This window comes from Pseudopipra pipra, chromosome 16 (assembly GCF_036250125.1).
Source record: "Pseudopipra pipra isolate bDixPip1 chromosome 16, bDixPip1.hap1, whole genome shotgun sequence".
NCBI classification, from domain to species: domain Eukaryota; kingdom Metazoa; phylum Chordata; class Aves; order Passeriformes; family Pipridae; genus Pseudopipra; species Pseudopipra pipra.
Window position 1 is genome coordinate 7,614,723 of NC_087564.1, and position 24,549 is coordinate 7,639,271.

The 24,549-nt window shown below is 41.3% G+C and overlaps 1 protein-coding gene and 1 long non-coding RNA gene across 4 annotated transcripts in view; one reads left to right on the plus strand and one right to left on the minus strand.

The window, feature by feature from the left end:
* The first annotated feature begins 6,108 nt into the window (after window positions 1–6,108).
* Window positions 6,109–24,549, plus strand: part of BMERB1 (bMERB domain containing 1) — a 49,388-nt gene continuing 30,947 nt past the window's right edge. The window contains exon 1 of the mRNA XM_064672875.1: window positions 6,109–6,310. Coding sequence (XP_064528945.1) covers window positions 6,205–6,310 — 106 coding nt within the window. The 5' untranslated portion in view covers window positions 6,109–6,204. The remainder of the gene's footprint in view (window positions 6,311–24,549) is intronic.
* The window catches only part of LOC135423060 (uncharacterized), a 37,021-nt gene continuing 24,174 nt past the window's right edge, over window positions 11,703–24,549 (minus strand). For 2 of the 3 annotated variants that reach the window (XR_010434695.1, XR_010434697.1), the window contains one exon: window positions 23,413–24,474. This is a non-coding gene — a long non-coding RNA (uncharacterized LOC135423060). Of the gene's footprint in view, window positions 20,410–23,412; window positions 24,475–24,549 lie in introns of those variants that run through there. The other variant, XR_010434696.1, reaches the window with a different exon arrangement.

Below are 24,549 nucleotides of genomic sequence, written 5' to 3' on the forward strand. Positions count from 1 at the left end.
GGGAATGAGAACTGTTCCCCAGTTCAGTTACAACAGAAGTAAAAGGCATCAGCACTCAGATGGCTGTGAGAAACACAGGGTTTGGCCCATATGGACTCACAAACCATGCACACAAAGTTCTGCACCATGTGAGATCCTTTATCTGTGGAGGAAGTGTCAGCTTTATTCTGAATTGTGTGTCCTTTACAGGGTATAATAAGTTACAACATTCTACCCAGGAATCAGCATGTAAGTAAATATCTCACTGTAAGTGAGATGTGCACTTAGTGTGTGCATACATAAGAATAAACCCTCACATTATTATTTCTTTGATTTGTCAGGAAAGCAGCTTTCCTCTTGTTGCATAAATATTCAGGAAAGAAAATACAATCTTTTGATGATTTCTTTTTCCACCTCTAGTTTGCTTTCCCCTGTTCTAGGCTGGCCTGGAGAAATCTACCTCTGAAAGACTGGTCCCCTGTAGTATTGTTATCTTACCATTGCTTACACCTCTCTGTGAAGTAAAAACCACCTTTACTTATCTACTGAGGGTGTTCAGCTGCTTCCATTTCATGCATCACATACTTTTACATCCAAAATATAACAAGACTGTTAACTGCAGCTGAGTAGCCATGACAAGCCAGTGACACTGAAGGATTTTGCATTAGTTCAATGTCGAGTTCAGAATGGTCATCATACAGTAATGAATTATTATGTGTTCATAATTACACCTGATACATTATGGCAATTACCTATACAGTGCTTTGCTTACTGTTTTGGGGCAAAAACTGCAAAAGCATTGGAACACAGGTACAAATATAGAGAGAAATTCAAGTCATAAAGAATTTAGGGGTGTGACATTATAGCTTCCAGTTCCAGTGAGGAGGTAGTGAAATGGTCCACGTGCCTGTTAGGATTCAGAGGTAGTGGAGCATGGACACTGCCCAGGAACATGCGTCAGCAGACACTGACACAGTCTTTTTGCGTGGCTCACAGCTTGTAAGCAGTTTTGAGCTCTTTGTGAAAGACACAAACTTGTGTAGGTAAAATGGAAGCTTTCAGAAAGTCACCTTTACATTCTGTAGTAAGGGAAATGAGGACAGGCTCAGGCCCTGAGAGAGCTGTGCTTGGGGGTGTATGCTGCTGTGTTAGCAAAATCTACACAGTATGTTTATTATTTCAAAATGGACATGCCCACATACACACTGAAATATTACTTATTGTCTGCTGTGTTTGCAAGTCTCCTAAAATGGCCCAGACCAATTTATTTCAACATCTAAATGTACTGAACTCGAACATCTATTTTTCTATGTAGCTATGGCCACCCATCACTGATGCAAAAGCCACCTGCACAGTGACTCACCTGCACAACAGTCAGTCCAGTCATACCACTCGACTTGGCTACAAATGCCAAAAATAAGACTCTTACATGGGCGACTTCACTCCCATGGTATTAGTAATGTGTCTGATGGATGCTATAACAACCTCGTCTGTAAAATTTGTACCTTTAAGGGACAGTGAATGTAGAAAGAGTTTACTAAGACAAAAATAAAATGGGAAGGAGAAGAGTTTAGAGAAGTATGTATCTGAAATCTGTGTTATGGTCACAATTACAGCTATTGGAGTGTACAGGTTGTTTCCATTCTTTTTACCAGACATTTATGCCCTGTCTCTTCTGCTACTGCACCTCCTGAATTTGTGCTGTGTTTTCTGGCCTTCTATATTGAAAATAGCTGAGATAAATCTAAATGAGTGGAAAGCACTGTGCCAGCTTTTGTGGTCTCTATTACTCACCTCTCAGGAACATTTGCAAATAGGCTCAGTTCAGGCACAGAGATTGTCAAACAGACACTTAAAAACTTGGCACAGCTGAGCATAAGCCATTGATTTATCAGTTCAATTTTACCTGAACTGTGTTTTAAACTGGCCAAATGTTTAAGAAGCTGTGTCCAGCCCACACTGTGTCTCAGGAGCTCCGTCCTGCAAGGCTCTATCTTAATTTGAGAGAGAAAAGTGATTAAGTACTCCTCCTCCTTGGAGTTATCTAAATATTTGCTGGATCAGACTCAGCTTCACACGATACATCTCCAAATTTGGATAAGAGATAGGTGGCCAGATACTGTAGCTCCAGTGCTGCCAGTTAACATTCATTGCACACAAGAAAATTCCCCTAGAAAAAGTTTCTAGGACACAAAGTATCTCAGTACCTCAGTATAGTTCGACCCAGACCGTGTCAACCATGTCATATCTCACACATAACTAGTGGCACACTGTTCACTAAAATATGCCATTAAATGTTTGTCTTTTGCTTCCATAGCTCTATTAGAAATTCAGCTTTGTAGATGTAGTAAGTTCAGTATGCAGCCAATTTTTTCTATGTGCATGTTTGATGAAACGGTTGATGACATGTAGAAAACAGCACTACATACATACAATATTTCACATGGAAACATTTTTAAAATTAAAAGATCACAATAAGATGACATTTAACAGGTGTTTGGGTGGAAATACTTATGAACACTCAAACATTTGTATCACTGTCAGACCTCAGACTCATGACATTAAATTCAAGGCATCTTATTTGCCTTATAACAAGCTCATTAGAATGCCCTGCTTGCCTGCAATGCTCTCTGCTTTTAGGCTACAGATGCACTTTTCTAACCTGATAGAGATGTAGGGTAGCTGTGGAAAAGGACCAACACCCCAGTTACTTTACTGCACCTATTGTGAATTGCTTATGAAATTACTTTATCCTAAAATTTATATTTTTAAAGAAACGATTGATATATGGATAGGCTGTAATTCCAAATAAATAAGTATAAAAAGGACAGTAATTGAACATGAGCTAGGATTCACAAAAAAGGGAGCAATATAATAAGGATATGCACTGGCTTATGTGTCCAGGCCCTCATTCTGCAGTTGTGGTACAGCAGATTCTCTTTCAAGTGCAGAGTGGCAGAGGCCAGGCTTCTGAGAACTCTTTCATGCTAGCACTAAATTGAGGGTGGAAGCTTACAGAAAGAAATTATTTTCTGTATCAAGGATCTTCCTGTAACTTTTAGTTATCCCCCTCTTTTTAATTAGATCATGTTTAATTATGGCTCTTTGAAAAGCAAATTAGTTTTACTCTTGTCTAATACTGATCTTTTAGGAATAATGATAATATAAATATTTAAGATATATACTTAGAATGATACAGACTTGATTTTTTTTTTTTTTTGGTGATAGCTTGAATTATGGGATTATGGCAACTCCTCCAGTACAGAAATGTTCTGAAATAAGACCTCCTGTTTAACAAAACATTACAGGACAAATTTATGAAAGTCCCACAACCTGTGCTATGCAAACTATGAACTTAATGAGCACAGTGCCCCTTCTGTTCCTTCTAGATATGGATCTGGGCATTTATGCCTACAAAGTGGAATAACTGTGCATAATCCACTTGATTTCATTTTGTTTCATCAGCTAAGTTGCAAGGTTTGATTATAATGATAAATCAATTAAAAACTTGGGCAGAATTTTAATACTGTTATTTTTGGTCTTGAAAGATTAGCCTGTGTGATTAAGAACAACAACCCTGACTTTTATCTTCACTTGCAGTCCAACCCAGACCCACTTAGCACCTTTAGAAAATGCTTTTGATACACTAGATGTGCCCTCGAAGGTAAGAGAGCTCTGAGAACTTCAAGCTGAGAGATCTAAGATGCTTGAGAAGCTCCAGGAAAGCAAAGGCTGTTGTTCCCCAGCAGATTTACAAGCCGTGCTGCCACAGGGACTTTGGCTGAGTAAAGTGTGTCTGTTGTTACAGAGTGTCTCGTCTGCCACGGGCCATCCCTGATGTCTGATGGAGGCCAAAGAGCAAGAGGCAGGAGAGTGGATTTGCCAACTGCTGCCGCCCAGCTATAGCTCCTGGTGGCAGGGCTTAGTGAGAAATGGGAACTAAAACCGTCAGGGGAAATTACTGCAAGAGCAAAGTGCACCTCTGTTTTTCTACCAGGCATAATCTTATGGGAGAGCAGTGAGAAGAGACCTGAATTTTTATATTTTCTTCCTTAACAGTGCTTTCAGCAGAAGAAAACCAGCCTTTGTGAGTAAAGGAATGCATTTATTTTGCTGACGTGCACTGAAGGACCTCATCACTAGAGGAGAAATTTAATTCCACTTGCAAATGCAGCAGTAACAATGCTCCAGAGTCACAGTCACAAAAAATGCTAATCTTACAACATTAACAAAATAATTGATACATACTGAGGCCCTAGTCTGGCAAAAACTTTTGTGCAAAAGGAAAGCAGGATAGCTTCCACATACCTGCTCTTATGTGTAGCAGTCTGCAGAACTGGGCCCTTACTGGATTTTGTGACTTTTTGAAGTGGGCAGGTGATAACTTCCTAATTACAATAAATCACCTTATACATTCTTTGCTTTACATAAGCAAACTCTGTTCATCCAAGTTTCTAGCTAGTGGGTGTTTTTCGCCCATACTAACAAAAACAGAGCTTAAAATATTCAGCCTTTTCTAGGATCATTCCTCCATCTTCTAAACAATGCACTTGGATTGTAATAACCTAAAAAACTTGAAAGGATGGCTTGAAGTTAAGATCCACCAAAAATTGGCCCTTCTCCCTGATCAGCCTGTCTCCCTTAGTCCCACTCTTATCCAGATCCCAGATGGACTCCTATTCCTCCCACACTTCTGCCAGTGAGTCAGTCCAGCCCACCCCAGCAGGCAGCTGCGCTGTCACCCAAAATCAGCTGTGCAGTGCTGCCACCAGTTTTCTGCTTGACTCACAGCTCTGTTTGGGCTCTGTGTCTAAAGGCCAAACCCAGCGAGGATGGAGCACTGCACAGACAGCAAGAGCTGTTCCAGCGTGTCTTGTGCTAAAACCATGGCACAGCTCTGGGGAGCACAGCTGACAGAGAAAAAGACCTGAAGACCTCCTAAAACATTGTCCAACCCACTTTGCTAGCTAATTCCAATTCTCAGAAAGAAAAACAGAGAATTTTTCAGTTACAATTTTAAAAGCAATGTGGAGGTTTTCTCTCCTCCAACATGTGAAGCACTCCCCAAACAAAATTGTTCATGCAGTCGCATCAAAGTGTGTCAGTCCAATTGGTAAGAACATCACTGAATGCAGAGGTAGTACTTCTGAAGTGGTGATGATTGAAGGACAAGAAAAGGTTTGCAGGCAGAGGTAGGTGACAAACAAACAAGCTTTCCCAGTGTTCACCCAGTATGTGTTCAGCATTACCAGTACTCCATGATTCTTTATAAATCAGACAAAGAGTGCTAAACCCGTGATTTGCCGGGGCAGTGGCCAACCTGCCTAACTCCTGCATCATTGTCTTTATGTCAGAAATGATAGCACTCACAGTAAAGTGCAATGGGATCTCATCGGTAAAGGTACTTTCCAACTGTTAAATGCGGTTCAGGGATTTTATCCATACAAGCTTCTCTACAATAAAAGAAAAAAATTAATAACGACAATAGTTATCACCACACTTGTGCTTCCTGCAAAGTCATTGCCTTCTCCTCTAAGCAGCAAAGATGCATGCTTATGAAAAATACAAATGGTTCTGAAAAATACAAATGGTTGTGAGAAATACAAATGGTTGTGAGAAATACGAAACCTCATAACTTGTTTGAGTGCTGTCCTCTGGCTTTCAGGAACACGATGCTGGAATGAGTGTCATTCCATTCAGTGCAGGACTTTCAGGAAAGCCAAAGGCTGCACGCACAGCAACCTGAGATGTGGTGTTAAGAGTACGAAAGCCATGAGTGGCTGTGGATTTTACCATCATTCCCCAGCGGCTCAGGCCAGAAGATGCGCTCAGTGCTGCACCGGCCACAAGATGGACAGTCCTCCCGTGCCCTGCCAGCGAGCGCATTTCCGAACTCTCGCCTTTCCGAGCGGTTCGGCTGTGGAATGGGAGCGCGCACCGCAGGGACAGGGGATGGGCACGGTCAAACCCAGCCCCCCGTGGGCTCCGAGCCGACGGCAGCGCCATTGCGGGGGTCGCGCGTCCCCCGGGCGGGCAGGAGGGCGGAGCGGGGGTACAGCGTGTGCGGGGTGGCGGCGCTCGGCGCCGTGTCCCCGCTCCCCCGCCCAGCCCCGCACACTGAGCATGTGCGCGGAGCCCCTCCCGCCCCCGCCCGCGGGCCCCGCTCCGCGCAGGGAGCGCCGAGCCCCGCGCACGGACCGAGCGAGCGCCGAGCCCCGCACGGCCATGGAGCTCCGGAGATCCATCTCGGCCAGCGCGGAGGCCGAGAGACCCATGAGGCGCTACGGGGCAGTGGAGGAGACGGAGTGGAAGGCGGAGGCGCTGGGCAGAAGTGAGTGGGGGCCGCGGGTGCGGGTCCGACCGGGCGGTGCGGCGCTCCCGGCGCCGGGTCCGGCTGCTGTTTGCGGGGCGAAGCCGCCTCGGGCTTCTCGGGGAGGAAGGTTTGTGTGACCGTTTTGCCCTCTGGTGCTTCCCGAGGGAGCTGTGTCGGAGACAAACAGCTGTCGGAGGGTCAGGGTTGAGCCGCGGTGCAGCCCCGGGCGCTCCAGCCCTTCCTTGCGACACCGGTTGTTCGCTCGCTCCGCAAAGTGAAGCGATGAGCGGGCGGCCGAGGAAGGATGACCGGGACGTTTCCTCTCCCCCGTTGTTTAGGTGGGATTTAATATATGGCTTTTCATGAATATTGCTAGTCTTTAATGTCTTTCACATTTGAGAAGCACGGACAGCAATTCCCTCTTGTTATCTCAGGCGGACGGTACAGCAATATAACACTTAGTTCACGCCTTCGGTGGCTGCACTGTATTTATGAGCTCAACAAATGTTCTGTGCTGGAAGAGCTTTCTTGAAATCATAATTTTGCAGAAAGCAGCAACTGACATAACCTTTCCCAAGTGCCGATGAAAAGAGTAGTTAAAAAGATACATAGCTGCCAATTCGGGTTATCCATGGGACCTTGTTGTCTCTAAGATAGCAGCTGTTATTCTTTTATTGACAGAACTATCTTCTGTACAACCTAATAAGCCTGTAAACCCCTTCTAATTTTCCAGATAACCACTGAGGCAAAAGATGTTGATAAGATTGTCACAAAGAGCTATGTACTAGTATTAAGAAAAATATTTTCTAAGTTTCATCAAGTGTTTGATTAGGTCACAGGGAAAAAAAGCTTTGTGTGTTATCTGTTGTGACACCTTCAGCTTGGCTGATACCGGGGTTGCTGATATTCTTGATTCCCCACCCGTCTTTTTCTGTGCATTGTGAAGTCTCACCTGGATGCCTTTTAACATCTCATGGCTTTGCAGCACTTGTCTTGGGAGCAGATTTTAGCAAGTGCTTCTGCCATGTTCACTTTTCAGATACTGCTGTTTTCTGGAATGATACTTCACCTCTGGCTTCAGTTTTCCATGCATTTGTCATTGTCTGCCCTGTACTGATGACAGGGTGTAACTCTCCCACTCCGATGCTTCAGTTGCAGTGTTGGTTTTGTTGCAGTGCCTGGCATCGGTTCAGGACTGAGAAACTCCACACTTTCTAAAATGGAATTGGAGACTGAAATCACTGTTGACCGAGTTGGTTGAGTCAGACACATGCAACAGTTTTGCAGGTGCTCTGGCATGATACAGATGTGCTTTTCTTGTTCTCATAACTATGTATGGTTCTGTTCCAGCACTCAGGAGCTGAGTGCAGTGCAGCACTTGTAATAATAATAATAATAATAACAAAATCTGGTAGGCTGAGGTGACAGAAGGGTTATGTCTTGCAAGCTTTGGACAAAAGATCAGCTGTTTGGCAGAGGGCAATGCACAGGCTGAGTGGGAGACCCGATCTGCTCAAAAATATGTGCTCAGCATTGAGCTGCCACCCAAATCGCAGCTTGACCCAGCACTAGAATGGGCTGTTGGCAGGACTAGGACCCAGTGTCCAGGTGTCTGCACCCTGGCTCTGCTACTGAGCTGCCCTTCTGCACACTAGATTCTGTTTAATGAGAATATATCTCTGTGTATAAAAATTTAGATATAGAATAGGAATTAATCTGGAGGCCATGATCTATTCTTTGAAAAGCATAAAATTATTGTATTATATATTTGAATAATTTATCTCTTTTGTTTGCTCATAGATGTCAGCTTTCTTAAAATACTGTGGAAAATGCTATTTATAGTAGCTGGTTTCAATGGTTTCTGCATATCTTTCCTGTTTGAATACTAACACTGACTTCTGGTCACACTTTTGCATTGATTAAAAATAAATAGCTCTTACTATTTACTGTAATGCTTCCTTACAGCCATCCTAAATTACATGGCATAATGACAGTAGTCTCCAGAAGGTCTGTGAAGAAGCTGAAAAACCATCATCTCCTTTTTTATTGGTGTCAACAATTAGCCTTTGGTATTTGCGTGTTGTTTTAAATATTAAATGCTCAGTAATAGTATTAACAAAAGCAGAAGCCCACTAATGCACATGCATTGACCATTTTTAGTCTGATGATTTGTTGTATTAAATCAGGATCTCTTTGGAGGGAGAACTTGTGTATCTGTACAACCCTGCACAAGAGAGGGCTGTGTCCTGGTCAGTGCCTTGTGATGTGAGTGCAGCCATATCACAGGAGAATGCACATCCTGATTATGTCCATTACAGACAGAATGTCATGAAAGTTGGGTAGTTTCTCTTTAATTTGTTGGATGGAAACAAATTAAAGAGAACTCTGTGCTAACTTCTCTCTCCATGGTACTGAAAGCATTGCTGGTTATTGGTTATAACCGAAGATGAGTTACTTCAGAGCAATGAAATGTGACATCATGCACATTTCTACTCTGCAATGGCCTCTTTCAGCCAGATTGTTGGTGGAGTTAAGCTGGTTCACAGTACCTGAGGATCTGATGCCCTGCAACCTGAGGGTGTCATGATCTCCAGTGGGTTTGCAAGCAAAATACGAACTAGATTGTTTCAAGGTGTCTCTTTGACAGCCTTTCTCTTCACATACAGGAGGGAATTTGAGAGGACTAGAGAACATTGGAGAGGATGGTTAGCATGGACAGAGCAACTCCTGCATTTTCTAGTGCAAGCATGTAAAAGACAAGCTTATAAACTGTCAGGCTTGTATAATAATAACGTGGTTACAGCCTTCTCAGTAATGATTTTTACAATATAGTCTTGGGGAGTCTGCTGTGAAGCAGAGCACTAAAGTGTTTTGGTCAGTCCTCATTACTAAATGCACAGCTTCATTTACAATCATCTGTCTTGCCGTTGGCAGGGACTCATAATGCCCTGATTAAATAACTGCACACCACATCAGGGAAGTAGCCACAAAGAAACAAAGCAGTTTTTCACCATCCTTTTGAACACTGCACTTCTTAGATACATTTCTGCTGAGCTTTTCTGTCCCCTCTCAGTTTGTATGAGGTCTGGAGCTAAATGCAAAATTCACCGAGAACGCTGCAGCTTCAGTCAATGTAAGGAAGCAGAAATGTCAGAAAACTGCAAAGGTTATGTTTTGATGGAATTTAGTGCACCATGAAATTTGTTTATTGTTTTCATCTGAATGGTAACTCAGCATTGGAGGTAAGCTGCCACACTCCTGTAGTGCAGAGATCCACCTTTTCAACTGTTCTTGAATATGGAGAACAGGGAAAGGGGCCCCTATTACAGCCCAGCACTGAAGAAGCTGGAGATTCCCAGCATGAGACTCAGTAGCAGCAGGAAGCCTTTGCAACCAGCTTTACTTGCTCTCCCTTCATGCTGTGAGCATTGTGCCACAGATTATGTCCAGGCAAGGAACTGTGAGATGGCAGGTCACTCCAGAACAGCACCAGTGGGCTGAATCTAGTTCTGAGATCACTCTGATTTATTCCAAGAGCAGCAAGATAGTGCCAATCCCAGGGTCACAGAGATCCTGGGCTGACACATGTGAAAACTTATTTCACCATATTCAGTTGGTTTATCTTGAAAATCTTTCTAAGCTTATTAGCCAGAAAGAGACTCTTATATATATTTATATGCTCTGCTGCTGAGCACTGAAAACATGCACTATTTAATATTTTGCATTTACATTTCTTGGCACCATGGGAAGGTGGGTGACATCTCTATCTGGAACATTTTTCGTTCAAGACTCATTTTAGAAGTGCTGCTATGCACAGTGATGGTCTTTCAGCTTGCAGAAGCTTGAAAAGCTAAAAAAACCCCATAGATAATAGATAGCAATAACATAGATAGTGGTCATGTAGCCTGGTCATCTGTTCTCTTTGGTGACCAAAGAATGAAGAAAAGACATCCATACCCTGGTTAATAGCTACTTGCTTTATCTAATCCAGTGGAAACTGCTTGTGTGACTTTTAAGGCCTGATTTCATTAACAGAAGAGAATGGCTGCTTCTTAGAACAGGATCTAGCTCATGATGTGTTAATGTTACTTAATAACATTTTATAATAATTTGAAAAATTTCTGTTGCAACATTAAAAAATCAATCAAGTAGCAGGAGAGAAACACATTTGTCTTGCACAGTAAAGGCTGTACAGCTGGTGTCGTGTGACATCTATCTGTCATTCTGATCCCTGATGAGTAGTTAGGATGGGTTTGTATTAATCATATGCCTCTATGTATTAGTCAAAAAGCAGGTAAATGCCAATTTATTCTTGAATCTTTGTGTCAGCTTTATAAATGTTGGAGATTTAATAGCTCTCTATGTACTGACAGACTGGATAGTGTGTTGGTTCCTGTGAGACATCAGTGCACTCCTGTGTGTTCATGAGGGGTTGGTCCCAAGTGATTGCAGAAAAGCAGATCTTAGACTCTGGCAAAGGTGGGGACAGCCTTGGTCCATGGTGTGGGGCACAGCCAAATGTCCTCATTTTCTTGCTCCTGTATTGCTTCACGAGAGTGAAAGGTGGCTCGTGTTGTCTCACAAGAGAGGGCAGGAAGTGTGGTTAGAAAGTTGCAGTGGTGCTTGGGGCTGCCAAGTCAGAAACTACAGAGCAATGCTGGGAATTCAGGAGTTCTCAGCATGAGGGAGGACTCACAATGTGGGACTGACAAGGGGCTGAGGTTTACTCTGCACCACCCACAGTTAAATCCAGACAGGAATCCATTAGAGCTGTTTCTATCATCTGATAGTTAACTATTCAAACATACACCTTTGAGCCTTCTTCCATAAGACCCCACATATTGCACAGACATCCACAAACCCACATTGGTACTTTGCATAAAAACTTTGTTCCTTTACTCCTCTCCAGTCAGTCAGAAATGCAGTATGACCCTGCCTACCACGCTCTTGTAATACTGTTCCCCAGTGTCATCATGTTTCCACTCTAATTACAAAAAAAAAAGAAAATGGAGAAAAGAAAGTTTCACAGGCACAAAGAGAATTCATGTAGCCCAACTACCACTGCTATTCCTTCACAGTGATGCCCTTCTGTTGTTGTAAATTCCCCATAACTGTGAATTGTATCTATTACAGGCAATAAAGGAGACAAACAGATTAGGTTTATTCAGGCCATCTATTAAATAGGTGGGAAAGAGGCTAACAGAAGAATATACACACTTATGCTTCTTTTTATAGAAACAGCAAGACTGCTGGTTTTATAAAGGACTGAACACGGGCTTCAAACAGAGAATGTAATTAATATTCTTTCCATGTCTCCACTTAAAAAAAAAAAAAAACAAAAAACAAAAAACCAGCTGTATAAAAATTTTGAAAAGAGAGTGACCAAAAAAATCAAAGTGACAATAAAACATTAATAGTCTACACTAGACCTTTTTAGAAAATATTTGACAAAGTACTGTAATCAACAAAGACAACTGATTCAAAGGATGGTGCCAGTTCTAGATTTTCTCCTTGTTCATCATTTTTAATGTTAACATATTTATATTGTACTTCAGGAGGAAAAGCAGCCTGTCTCTGATCTGTGGAACCAAGACAGAACTCCCACACTGAAAATCAGAAAAGGTTTCTAGAAAGGATTGAGGGTATTTTCTATAAAACAGTTGTAAAACTCAGCTGCTTTGATGGCAGTCAGATGGCTCTAAAATTCTCCTACACAGCTTAGTGTTTTTATAAGTCATTGGTGATTTTGGCTGGCAGACTGTACGTACAATTTATATGCATTTTCGTTGCTTATCCACGTTTACATGCACTACATCCTGATCCTTCTCCCGCAAAATATTTCTTCAAACCAAACCAAACCACTTAATAATCTCCACCAGGTCACTGCTGCATCCCCTGTAACTCATCAAGGAAGGGTGTATCTTGGTTTTGGTTTACTTCACAAAGAGCCCAGAGGATGATTTACAGAGTGGGACTAATCCAGTTTATACTATCTACACAGTCTCATTTTTCTAATTCCTCCTCCCACAGCTGGTTGCTCCAGGCAGCTGCTGAGACAGAGGAAGAAGGAAAAGGGATAACTGGAAATATTTTAGTGCCTCAGAGTGCAATCCTGCTAAAATGTTGATCAGCAATGAGAGGAATTGTGACTCTTAAAGTAGCTTCTCCCAGGTGATACTTCATGTGGGTTTCTCAAGAACTTTCCTGTGCAGTGACTGAGCACTGGAACAGACTGACCAGAGAGGGTGTGGAGTCTCCCTCACTGGAGATGTTCCAGAACCATCTGGACACAGTCCTGTGCCGTGTGTTCTGGGATGACCTGCTGAAGCAGGGAGGTTGGACCAGATGCCCCGCTGTGGTCTCTTCCAATGTTACCCATTCTGTGTTATTCTGAATAGGGGCTGCCTTGCAAAAACGTGTTAGTTACTATGGAACAAGGTCTTACTGCTGCACATGTACTCACACATCTCAGCAAAGACATTTCTCTCAGCTGAAATACTTGTAAATCTGAGGGTTAATGACTTCCAAAGACTCTGTGTCCAACTGTGTGTATGAAGCAGGAAATGAACACTTAATATGCAATGCAGGGTTCGTAGTCAAACCTGTGCCAACCAGTAATCGTTGGAAGAGTTATAGATGGAGCTAAAGTGTCATATTTGAGAGTGTTGCTCATGAGCTTTCTCATTTCCTTTAAACATATTTTACAGAAAAAAAGCTTTAGATCTGGAAAGTAGGACACTTTGAACTACATAAATCATCCTTGCTGCTGGTTGCCTGTGGGATTATGGACTCAGTCTGTGTAATTTTTTTGACTATGTTTGATAACTGATCTCTTAGTTGCATGGCATGTTTTCATCAGAGAAACCACTTGTGAGAATGTGTGTATGTCTGCCTCAAGAGTGCATTATAAAACAGGAATAAAAACTTCCTTTCGGGGTTGGGCATGCACTGGAAAATACTGGGTATCATGTGTGAAGTTTCCTGAGTTTTCTTGTAGTTATTGAGCACAAGGAAGGTTGGTACCCAGCACTCCCTAATCCTGATTCCCAGAGGGCTTTTGCTCTGTAGCTGAATATATTCCATTTTCATAAAAGTCTTACTTAGTAAAATAGACCCAGAGACTCAATAAATAGTGCTCATTTATTTCCATGATCCATGTTCTGCTGTCTGACTATATAAAAGGCATAGTATAGATGCATTCAAAACTCAGAGATGAAAAATGTATGCTTGGAGGGCAAACTATGAGAAATCAGGAGGAGCACCCTTGGATAATTATGTTAGTTGCCCTTCAGGATCAGCAATGAAACATGAATTATCAACATTTTGTCAGCTCATAAAGGGCACAATATTTGAGGAAATAATTTGTCACTGGATGAGGATGAATGATTTTCAGTGAGACAAGCTGCTCATTGCAAAAGCCTAATGATTGCAAACACTACCAAAATGCAAGAGGTAATTTGTTATAGTAAGAATATCAGCAGTGTTTAAGGGTCTTTTTATTGCCCTGAACCCTTCCAACACCTAAACCTTTATAGATTAGGGTTTACAGAGGTTTTTTTACAGACACTTTTGAGTTTTTTCATATACTGATAAAATTGGAACAAAACATCTCAGTGTGAAGTGGTTTAATGATTTTGTTCATCTTTTGGAGAAAACAACTACAAAACCAAAAAAATGAATCAACAGTTGTTCTACCACTAATGCCCTTTCAGTACAGGTGGCCAAAGTAAGTTTTAGAATAATGGTGTGGAACCCAAAAGAACAAGACAGTGACCTGATCTCCCTGGGAAAGGACAGAGAAGCCTGACTGACACTTTCTTGGTTACCCATACAAAAGACAGTCCTGACTTCATTGAAATCAGTAGAAATTTCCTCTCTGATTTCAGTGAAAACAGAACTGGACTGGGCTCTGTGCCTTCATCTCCTGGAGCCCTGTTCACCTTGATTCTCTATAGGAAACTCTGGAGAGGGGATCTGTGGGCTGTCAGTTCCATGAGGACTCTCCCAGGCACCTCAGTCAGGCTGCCCCATGAGTTTGCTCTCTGCCCTCTCTCCTCACTGGGCCTGTCCTTTGGCCAGCAGCAATTCCCTGCAGAACTGTTGGCACTGGCAGGGGTAATGGCACTTCAATCTCCTTATCTCTGAGCAGTGAATCATGAGGTAATACATTGGAGCCCCTACGGTGAGTGGCTGTTCCTCAAATTATCCCGTTTGACAGAAGAGAAAGGCACAGAAATTCAGTTGTGCATTTGTGCCCCCGCTTTCCTTATCCAATCTGTAGTTTCTCTCCTCTCATCTTCTACCATGGATTCCCATACAACTTCCTCTGGGCACTGTGCCTGGGAGGGGACTGAAGTTACTGCAGTTTGGCAGACAGGCACACATTTTCCTTCAGGCTGCTACTTGTCTGTGGCAGAGATAGAGTATGTGGGATGTGATAGTTGAAGGGCACAGCCATGGTGTTTTAAAAGCCAGTAAAATCAAGATCCATTTGTCTCTGCCTTGGTAAGGTGTGAAACATTCTGCAATTACAGAATTTCTTCCTTTTTCTTATGTGAAGAGAATGTGACAGCCAGCTATCTGTTTGTCTCAGATGTAGGTAAGACTGCTGAACTGCCTTCAGTTCTTCACTTCTGAGACCTCAGTCAGCTCAGCCTCACAGCTGCCCAATGCCAGTTGTGAGGAAGAAAATATTAGCATATTTAAAAAACTAAATCAAAAGTAAGTATGCAAAAGCAATTAACTCAGTGAAAACAGGGTGCTAGAGAATGACTCCACATCCACAGATGAAAGACAAATAGAAAACACATTTGGTTGTCAGCTGTCATCATTTGTGTGAGTTGAAGAGATGGAGCCCTGTGCTGTTTCACCTGAGAGTTCACTAAGAAAGAACCGGCTGGTTTTGGCTCCACTGGCTCTGGCAATTTGATCCTTAAGGAAGGACACAGCTTTTGCCTGTGGCTCCCTGAAAGTGCTGTGTGCCTCATACTGAAGAACAAGATCCCAGTACGATTCTCTGCTCCCTGACCTTCCACTCTGCTGTCAGATTGCACACATTGTATGCCCATGGCCTTAGGAACAGCAACATTCATCCCTCTGGGAAATTACTAGTCCTGTTACTACGGTCTGAAGCTCTGCCTGGGGAGGTTTAGGTTGGATATTAGGAAGAAATTTTTTACAGAGAGAGTAATCTGATATTGGAATGGGCTGACTGGGGAGGTGATGGATTCACTGTCCATGGAGGTTTTTAAGATGAGACTGGATGTGGCACTTGATGCCATTGTCTGGTAACCATGGCGGTGTGGGTCAAGGGTTGGGCTGGATGATCTCGGAGGTCTTTTTCAACCTGGTTGATTCTATGATTCTGTGATTCTATCAAACGTGAAACACCTTTTTTCCTTGGCTTCTGAGGAGCATCTTCTCAGTATTTAATTACTTGCTGGAGTGGGAATCTGTTATATGAACCAGTTTCTTTACTCTCTGAAGTAATTCTCCATACCAGTATCACTTTGTTCTTTACTGGATTGGACTCATATGTCTATAATAATTATGGTTTTAAGGTTGCCTAAAATTATATAGCAGCTGCTGGTAAGATGTTTAGATCACTGTTAGAAAACTGTGTTATTAGAGAATCACATCACAGAGTGGGGAGAGACAGAGAAACAAGCCTTCTGGTATGCAGTTGGATAATTCCAAAGGAGAGTGTTGTGAAGATGTGAAATCTAGAAATGTCAGTGACCATTCTCCTATTATTTCACTGGCAACATATGCTGCTCTTTATCAATTGATGCTCATAGGAGAAAGCATAAAACTATATATACATTCATAAAGAGGTTTTTCAAGACTCTTTGAGACTGGACATTTTATTGACTTTTTGTTCTGAATTAAAAAAAAAATCATGAAGATATTAAAAAACCTCTAAAAAATACCAAATTAAATAAGATTTTAAAAACTGAACATTAGCTGTGGCTGGCACTGTTACAGCATTTGTAATGTAAATGCTGAAGCTTTTTGTTAGTCTTGCAGGATCAGAATATGACTGGTGAGGAATAAAATGGAAATCCATGGGCTGTTTCCTTTGACCACTGAGCAAAATGACAGAAGTAAATGAACAAGTAACGTGTGTTTCTTAATATTGCTTTTTAAATCTCTATGGCGTAAAATGAAATGATGAAGCATGAACTGCTTTCCTTGGATTGTGGCTTAAACCCAGTCTTGCTCCAGATGGGAATGTGCATTGATTTCAGAGGGAGCTCCACTCTGGAAGGTACCTACTACAGTACTGTCTGTACCAGCTTCTATTTACAGCCTTCTGGTAGCACTCAGTCTCATGCAGGGTTGTGGCAGGGTTGGGCACAGAAACCCCTTCCTGAGTCTTCCTGACTCCTGGCAGTCTTCCTGAGCCAGACTAAAATAGCTCCTTTCAGATAAAGGTCTAACCCAGTGGCACTGAATAAAACTGACAATGAGGGCTTTGGGTCAGACCTTGAAATGCAATTTTCCCTCATTTTTTTGTGTCTTGCTTTGGATCCATTTTTTCATAGAAACAGCTGTCAGATCACACACACTGTGCAGACTTTCCCACCAGGCTGCATACAGCTCCATATTCTCCCTGTTCTCTGAAGGACAAACTGCTGTTTGAAGTGCAGAAAGTTGTATTTTTGAGTCGTAACATGATGGGAAAAGGTGAAAGGAATATGGAAAACCAGTAGTAACTACATTGTCAGCATCATGGTTTATTTGAATGTAAACCAAGTTTTGCTCTCATACAGATTTAATTTGAAAAATGAAATGTTATTTTAAGCACTTGGTCCATTCCTGTGTCTGCTCTGTCCTGCACTCCCCCCACCCTGGTGTGAAGGCATTAAGGAGCAGGTGCCAAGAGGTAGCTTTGGGACTAGCAACTCCTGTCTCTAGATTTAAGGTAGTCAGAGAGCTACTTTGTTCTCACAAATCAGACCTTTAGAAATAGGTAACTAATGCAGTTTGATTTCTGGATTTTGTTTTCTCTCTCTGAGGCACTGGAGGTCACTAGAGCCAGGCCAAATGACTGGTGCTTGTGGTGTGAGGAGCACTGAGGTACCTGGAGGCAGTGAGTGACCAGCATGGTGCTTTTTAGTTCTTTATTGAGAAAGTGAAAAAACTCTTCAGTAGGGATGTACTAGTGGTACTAGGACAATAATTGGGGGAGGAGGGGAATATTAAGACCTATTTCAAGGTTTGGCTACATTTTATGAAATTATTTCCATATGCTGCCGTGGGAATCTGATCAGGATGGGTGCCAGCTCTTGTACTGGCTCCAGCAACATTTTCCTCTACATTCAATTCTTGACTTTGATATACAGGCACGGTGTGCTGGAATGAATGACTGAGCTTAATTCATCCACTCCTTGATTCCTCCTGTCTTTACTGCAGCTTTCTGCCTCATCTCCTGTGTTCATTCAAAGGAAAAAATATGGCTGTGACTCAATCCACAGCAATCCTGCTCTAGGGTTTGTGTTTGCAGAACTGCAGTGATTTGAGGACTGGAAGACCACACCTAAGGCATAAAAAACCCTCTGAACTTGTGTAGTCTGTCGTGTCTGTTCAGCAGAGATACACTGCAAGGCTGCTGAAAATTCAGGCTAATTCCCTATCAAAACCAAAGAGCATGTACAAGAGCTCTTCCAACATCAATCTTGGCCAGGCAAAGCATTTTTTTGAGCATCTTCCTAGTTTTATTTTGTTGCAGTCATTTCATAATTGCTGATGTGAGTTTTTTCCCCTGAGTAATTTTTAAGAAATTTTATTGAGTTCATCTTTGATGTAGAATAGTCTGGATATAAAATACCATTGTAAAAAATTCTTGTAGTGAACAAAATCATAGCACTTAATTTTATTGTTTTAAAACTATGTGGTTAGCCACAACGAAGTAAATCTAATGTAACTATTTTCATGCTGGAAGGTGTTACACCACTGTGTTGTAAATAAGAAAACACTGTCTCCCTCTGTGAGTCCTCCATGTATATAGGTTATTTACACCAAAGAAAATATTGTCCTTGTAGCATGTTTGCATTCAGTCTGCACAAGGGAGAAGAGACATTTCTTAGAAGTCAAATCATTTGTGTGTTTATAAGGAGGCCATGCAGGAGTAAAATATACAAGGAGCAGGGAACGGGATCCCTTCTCATGGAATATCCTTTTAATAATTTCACCAGGCTTCCTTATTCTGGAGTGCTAGAAAAGCAAAATATCCCAGCTAGAAACCATTTTATATCTACTAGAACAGATGATCAGGGTTCTCTTCAGTTTTTAGATACTATGGAAAGTCCTCTTCTGCCATCAGTAGGGAGTTTTCTGTTTGCTCTCCAAGAAGACTGGATAGTGATGATATTTTTGTGGGCAAAACCAGGGCACTCTCAGATGTTGGGTGGGATAAGATGGGTGTTTGTGACTCAAATAAAGAAACAGGGAGGATGGGAGATGGTTGTTTTGAGATGTGCATCTTTCTAAATGAATCAATATTGCAAATGAGCTGAAAAATGTGCAAACAGATGCAAATAAAATAGCATGAACTGTTTACTGCATTGCTTAGTGACTTCTGAGGAATAATTAAAAGGAACTTATATTTTTCATTTTACAAATAAACTCCCACTAAAAATGAAAATTTGTAAACAGATCTTCAAATTGCAAACAAAAGGTTAATTCATTACTTAGTCCTGTAGAATTTACTTTATGAGCAGTAGTCTGAGAGAGGTTATAGTGAGTGTGTTTTGTCTATTCAGTCAATCTGAAAACAATTCCTGAATAGAGTCAATATTATTTTCTTTGCTGCTTGCAAGTTTTCATATAGCAACAGGAGAGATATAAACACCTAATGAAATAGGAAAATCTCATTGCAAAGCCAGAGAATTGAATAGGAAAGATTACCTGAGGGGGAAAGAGAAAGAAAAAAGGAAGCAATTTAGCTTAATTCATTTTTTAAAAACAACAGATTTCATGCTGGTGGCATCCCAATATTTCACTGAATGACAAATATGTTTCTAGCTCTTTTTAGGCTTATGTTTAATTCATAAATAGAGAATTTCCACTTAAGAAACGCAGGAGTCTGATCTGTTGGTTTTGTGGTGGCTAATTCTTGGTAAAGTACATGTTCAGCATATGTCAGAAGTCTTGACCTTAAGCTTTGTAATGTGGAGATGCATCAAGATGAAATTCTTGTCTCAGATGAAACAAAATTAATTTTTTCTAACACCTGCCACATAAGAAAGCTGACTTCTCATATTGGAGACCTCCAACTTTGCACCAAGTATTTGTATCACACACATTGATTTTTGCCTAACAGGGAGAGTTCACATATGAAATATGAGGGTATGAGGTCACATTTAACATTGGTACTGAGAATGTCTCTGGGCACCATTTTAAATGGGACACATTCCAGGCTGGGTATGTAATTAAGAAAATCTTCTCCAAGTCTGTGATATGTTGTATAGCTATGGCTGTGATAAGAAAAGCTGCTTGTTCAAGAAGGTAACCTAAAGTCTAAGCTGCTTATGAATAAAGCATAACAAAATAGGGGCCTATATCTTCCCTAAAACAGGCAGGTGGGGAGGGCTGAGGAACTGGCATGGCCATTATTCTGCCCCTTTTCTTGGCTGCTGGAGGGATTTGGCAGGTCCACGTTGGAATGGAAAGATGGACAGCAATTTACTTCTCCGGAGCCAGGAGGAAGCAGAAGCACAGCTGGATGCAGTGCCCTTGGGCTGCTGCCCCTGTTCTCAGGCTCAGAGAAAACTCAGCTCTGCAGCAAAGCTGTCTCCCAAAATCCACATCAGGCAGAGGCAGGCTGGACAGTAGTAGGGACTGGATGTTCACAGACAAATGAAACGCTGGTTTTTCTGCAAGCAGCACTTACTTGAGTGCTGAAACAGTACCATGAAAAATCTGCTAATTTGTCTCATATGGAGAGATTAATTTATTTGTTTATCTGTGTGCAGGGGGAGAGAGAAGAGAAACCAGAAGAACAGAATATTAGGAGAAGCTTCTGGTTTTAGACCTGCTGGGATAATGAGGGCACCCTTCCATCTGGTTAGGTCAGCAGGAGAATCACTGATATGAAATGCATGGTGGTACATCTCCTAGAAAGAGGTGGAAAAATGTCACTCTGTTATTTCAGCTACAGCAAGACAAATTAGGTTGCTTAGTTTCAGACTGACATGTAATGTGGTCTGGGAGAAATTGCTTTCACGCCTCACCTAAAGTCACCAGCCAAATGTGTGAAAAATCCTGTTGTCAGAGCATCTGACAACAAGGAATGTGGTACTGATACCCAAACTAGAGTTTATTTAAAATTGGAAATAACAGTAGGAAGTCTGGAAAACGTTCCTGCACAATTCAATTATAGTACTTTGTTAAGTCTGTCATAATTCTCTGCAGACCTAATTATATGGACAGCTTTTCTTTAAATCCCACTCAAACCCACTTAATCCTTCTTTATACACGACAGAAATGGTTGGGTGAGGTACCACAGGCTGTTTTGCAAATGAACTGTACTAGTGTTGAGGAGAGTTAGTGGCTCAGTTTGGGCACTGGGGATGCTGAAAACTGAAGCCTGAAATGGTCACACCAATCGTGGTGATGCCCTTCCAGTGTGCTGTAATTGCTTTGAAAAATGTCTGTAAGTGAGCAAATCCTTTTTGCGCTCTGTCAGTATATCTGAGGCACCAGTAAAGACACTGTGTTGCTAGATTTTTATGTCTGATGTGTGATAGGAACTGTGCTGGGATGATACTGAGATGGCTACTGAGCAGTCACTTGCAGGCCAGCTTGCAGCAGAAGGTGTGAGCTGTTGTGACCTTATTGCTGCCACCATAACAAAAATGTTAAACCTGCCAAATTTGGAATCTGGATATTTGGAATCTGAATCTCAATTCAGAGGTGCAGTTGATATTAAAACAGAGGATTTGGTTTCAGCTGAGTGGAGGATCACGTGTGAATCCGTGAATAACGTCCCTGGGGTTTCTTAATTCAATAGAACTTGAGCTTAAAAAGGATTTTATAAAAAGACATTAATTCCAGCTCCCTTTGCTGTTTTCATGGTTCTGTTTTCCTCATTTTTATGCATTTGCCCTCTAACTGGCTGAAGAGCTGTGTGCAACCTTGTTATCAGTGACTGTGATGGAAATTGGCCTGGGCATGCAAATTGCCTACTCAGAGTCTTGGAATCAACTTCAAAGATGCAAGGTTGAGCCCTGTAATTGGAGCATCAAAGCCCCTGAGGGTTTTCAAGACCCAACCTGTAAGTGTGATTAGGGTAATTTATCTTAGTGGACATACTTCTGCATACCCTGAATTTATTTACATCAGGAGCACTTCCTGCAAATTTCATTCACACTAAAAAAATCTATATTTTTGGCAATATTATGGCATAATGAAATCAGGCCTGGGGGTTTTATTTCACTGTTTATGAGAAGATTTTCATAGGAAGTTATTTTTATCTTATATTTTCAAAGAAGCGTTTAGTTCAGTATTAAGTTCTGACTTGGTCATTTATTGCTGTGAGTGCTGAAATCCTGTTTCCTGATCTGTAAATATGGTTTGTATTAGCTTTTAAACTGCTGACAGTGAGGGTACTACTGAGGACAAGTCCTCCCTCTCCCCCTAAAATTGACTGTTTAGGGGACAATTCAGGGTATCAAGAGTCGCAAATCAAAGACATATAAAAATAGAGAAAGCTAGTAGAAGTCTCAGTAGTATAGAACATCTACATGTAAATTGTACTGATATTGCTACAAACCCACCAAATCATACACAGATTTACAGCTACAAATGGTTCTAGTTACAGATAATTAGGTAGCAAATTGTCCCAAAGTACTGAGTCAGTTCCTTGCACACACAGTCACCCTCAGATCCAGATGGAAGAATATGAGAGCAGAGATATTGAAGTGACAGTTTAATTTGATGGGATGGATCCTTGTGACTTCCTACATGGAGGAGTCTGGAGTCTTTATATGGGCAGTATCTGACTGCAGAGGACACTGGACCTCAAAAAGTTAAATCCTACCTTAATGAGTAAAGCCTCAGATAATGTCAAATTAATCTTTTCTGCTTCCTGAGTCCACCCTCCTGCACTGCAGACAATCTGACAATACCTGGCCTTATTCACAGGACCTGGCTGGTTTTTTTCACCACCAAGTGAGGCCAGACCTTTTAAAGAACCATATGCTCTTATCTTAATTTAAAACAGCTTTGGGTGCTTTCCTCCAACATCCTACTTGAAAGACTGCTTCAGAAAGTTATTGATTTGGGTAGTTACTAGTTTCCAGTCTAAACTTATTCTTTACCTCTGCTTAATTTTACACCAGAATTATCATTTAACATAAACAGTCCTTTCCTCCTGGCTAACCAAAATCTCCATCACCACAAGGAAATGAATGCCCCAATTTTGACAGCACCAAGTCAGGAGAATGCTGAAATCTGAAAGCTTAAGTGTAAGTAAAAGGAATGGAGTTTATAATGCAAATAGGGGACAGCAGTATAGATTTGAAGATACATTTTCTGAATATCCCATTCAGACCTATGCATCACATTAAATCTCTACAAGAACTCCAGCCTGGTGCTGATTCACAGGGTCTTCATTGTCAGAGCAGGATGAACAGCTATTGCCAGATGAGCTGTTTCTTCAGGATATCATTACAACCAAAATAAAGTCTGCTGTGCACAGAGCAGTTTCTTAAGACTAGAGAGATCTTTTTCCTGGGGGAAGTGTAAGATTAAAGGGTTGCATAATTACCCACTTAGGAAACTGGAACTGTCATAAACTGACAAAAAACAAAGCGAAGAATAATTACTGCTTATAAATTTTGCAGGATAACAAACAAGACAATTTAATTGCTGCTTTTTTTGGGAGAGGCAGGATCTTTATAGATCTTATCATTATGGACTTGTGCTGGTATATGTATTTAAATAGGGAGCAAGGGCAGAAAATTAGGAAGTTAGAACCATCATTTAACTGTAAAACTTCTAGTTAGCAAAGTACTGAAGACCATCCTTAATTAGCAATCACTTTTCCCACTGAATGTCTGTTTCTGCTTGGGAATATGTAGTAGAATGAGAAAACTCAGAGCAGGATCTCTTTCAGGTTGAGTTTTTGAACCAGCTTTATTCAGTGCAATGTGACTTGTTCTACAGAAGTGCAGCATAAAAGATGGAAAGCAGCTAAGAATCTTATTTGGGCAGTGGGCAATTACAGGCACTTACAGCAGATGTGACAGGAGTCATTGTGTGCCATACTTTGAGTATAATACCATAGAAACCAAAAGGACGTTCAGAGTCAGAGGAAGGAGTTGAAATTCAACATTGTGAATCTGGTGTTTGTATTTCAAGAGAAATCTCAGTGAGACACAGTAGAGAAAAGCCTGACATGGAAAAGAACAGACTTCTGCCAACAGGCTTTTTGCAAAGGTAAATAATAAAAAATAAAAGGTCAAAGCTTGGAGATAAGAACAAGAACATACAGGATAAGCAACTAAAAGAATCTTTTTATAACCAGAGGCTCTTAGATATAGAACAGACAGGGCAGTGATTCTGGAAGTGCAGTGGGCAATTGCACGCAGTGCTTTTTATATTCTTTGCTCACATAATTTTAAAATGAGGTCATATGGCAGATTGTGAGTGAGACACTTTTGAAGTGGAAACTCAGGTTTTAAGATGTCTAGGCTGTAAATCTGTGATAATTAAACAAAAAAATAAATTCGTGACCTGGACAAAATAAATCCCAGTATTATAATTGTGCTCTTACACTCAGAGCACAGCTGACAGAACCATCTCCAGTCACATCAGATGATTTAATAGACCTTGGGAGGAAATGATATGGCAAAATGATCTCTGGTGGGTTTTTTTTGTTATCATGTGGTGGTTCAAAGACTCATTCAAATTCTGTTGAATTCAACAAAATTATGAATGTCAGTTCTGTCTCACTATTTTTCCTTCTTTCTGCATGCTTTTTTTCCCCCAGCAGTGACTAAAGGCTTTCATATCACAGCCCAGCTCCACAAAATTAATCAGGCTGTTAGCCAGTTTTAGAGAAAACCAACACATTTGTGAAAAGCCAAACCTGAACTTCGAAGACATTTTCGAACTTATTCTTCTCCTTCAAAGGCAGAAATAGCTGCATGCCTGGAAGGGCAAGTTATAGGTGACACCTGCAAAATAGAAAAAAAAGTCATGCTAGCCTATTATTAGAAAACTGAAAGAAGACATTTCATATATTAAAGAAA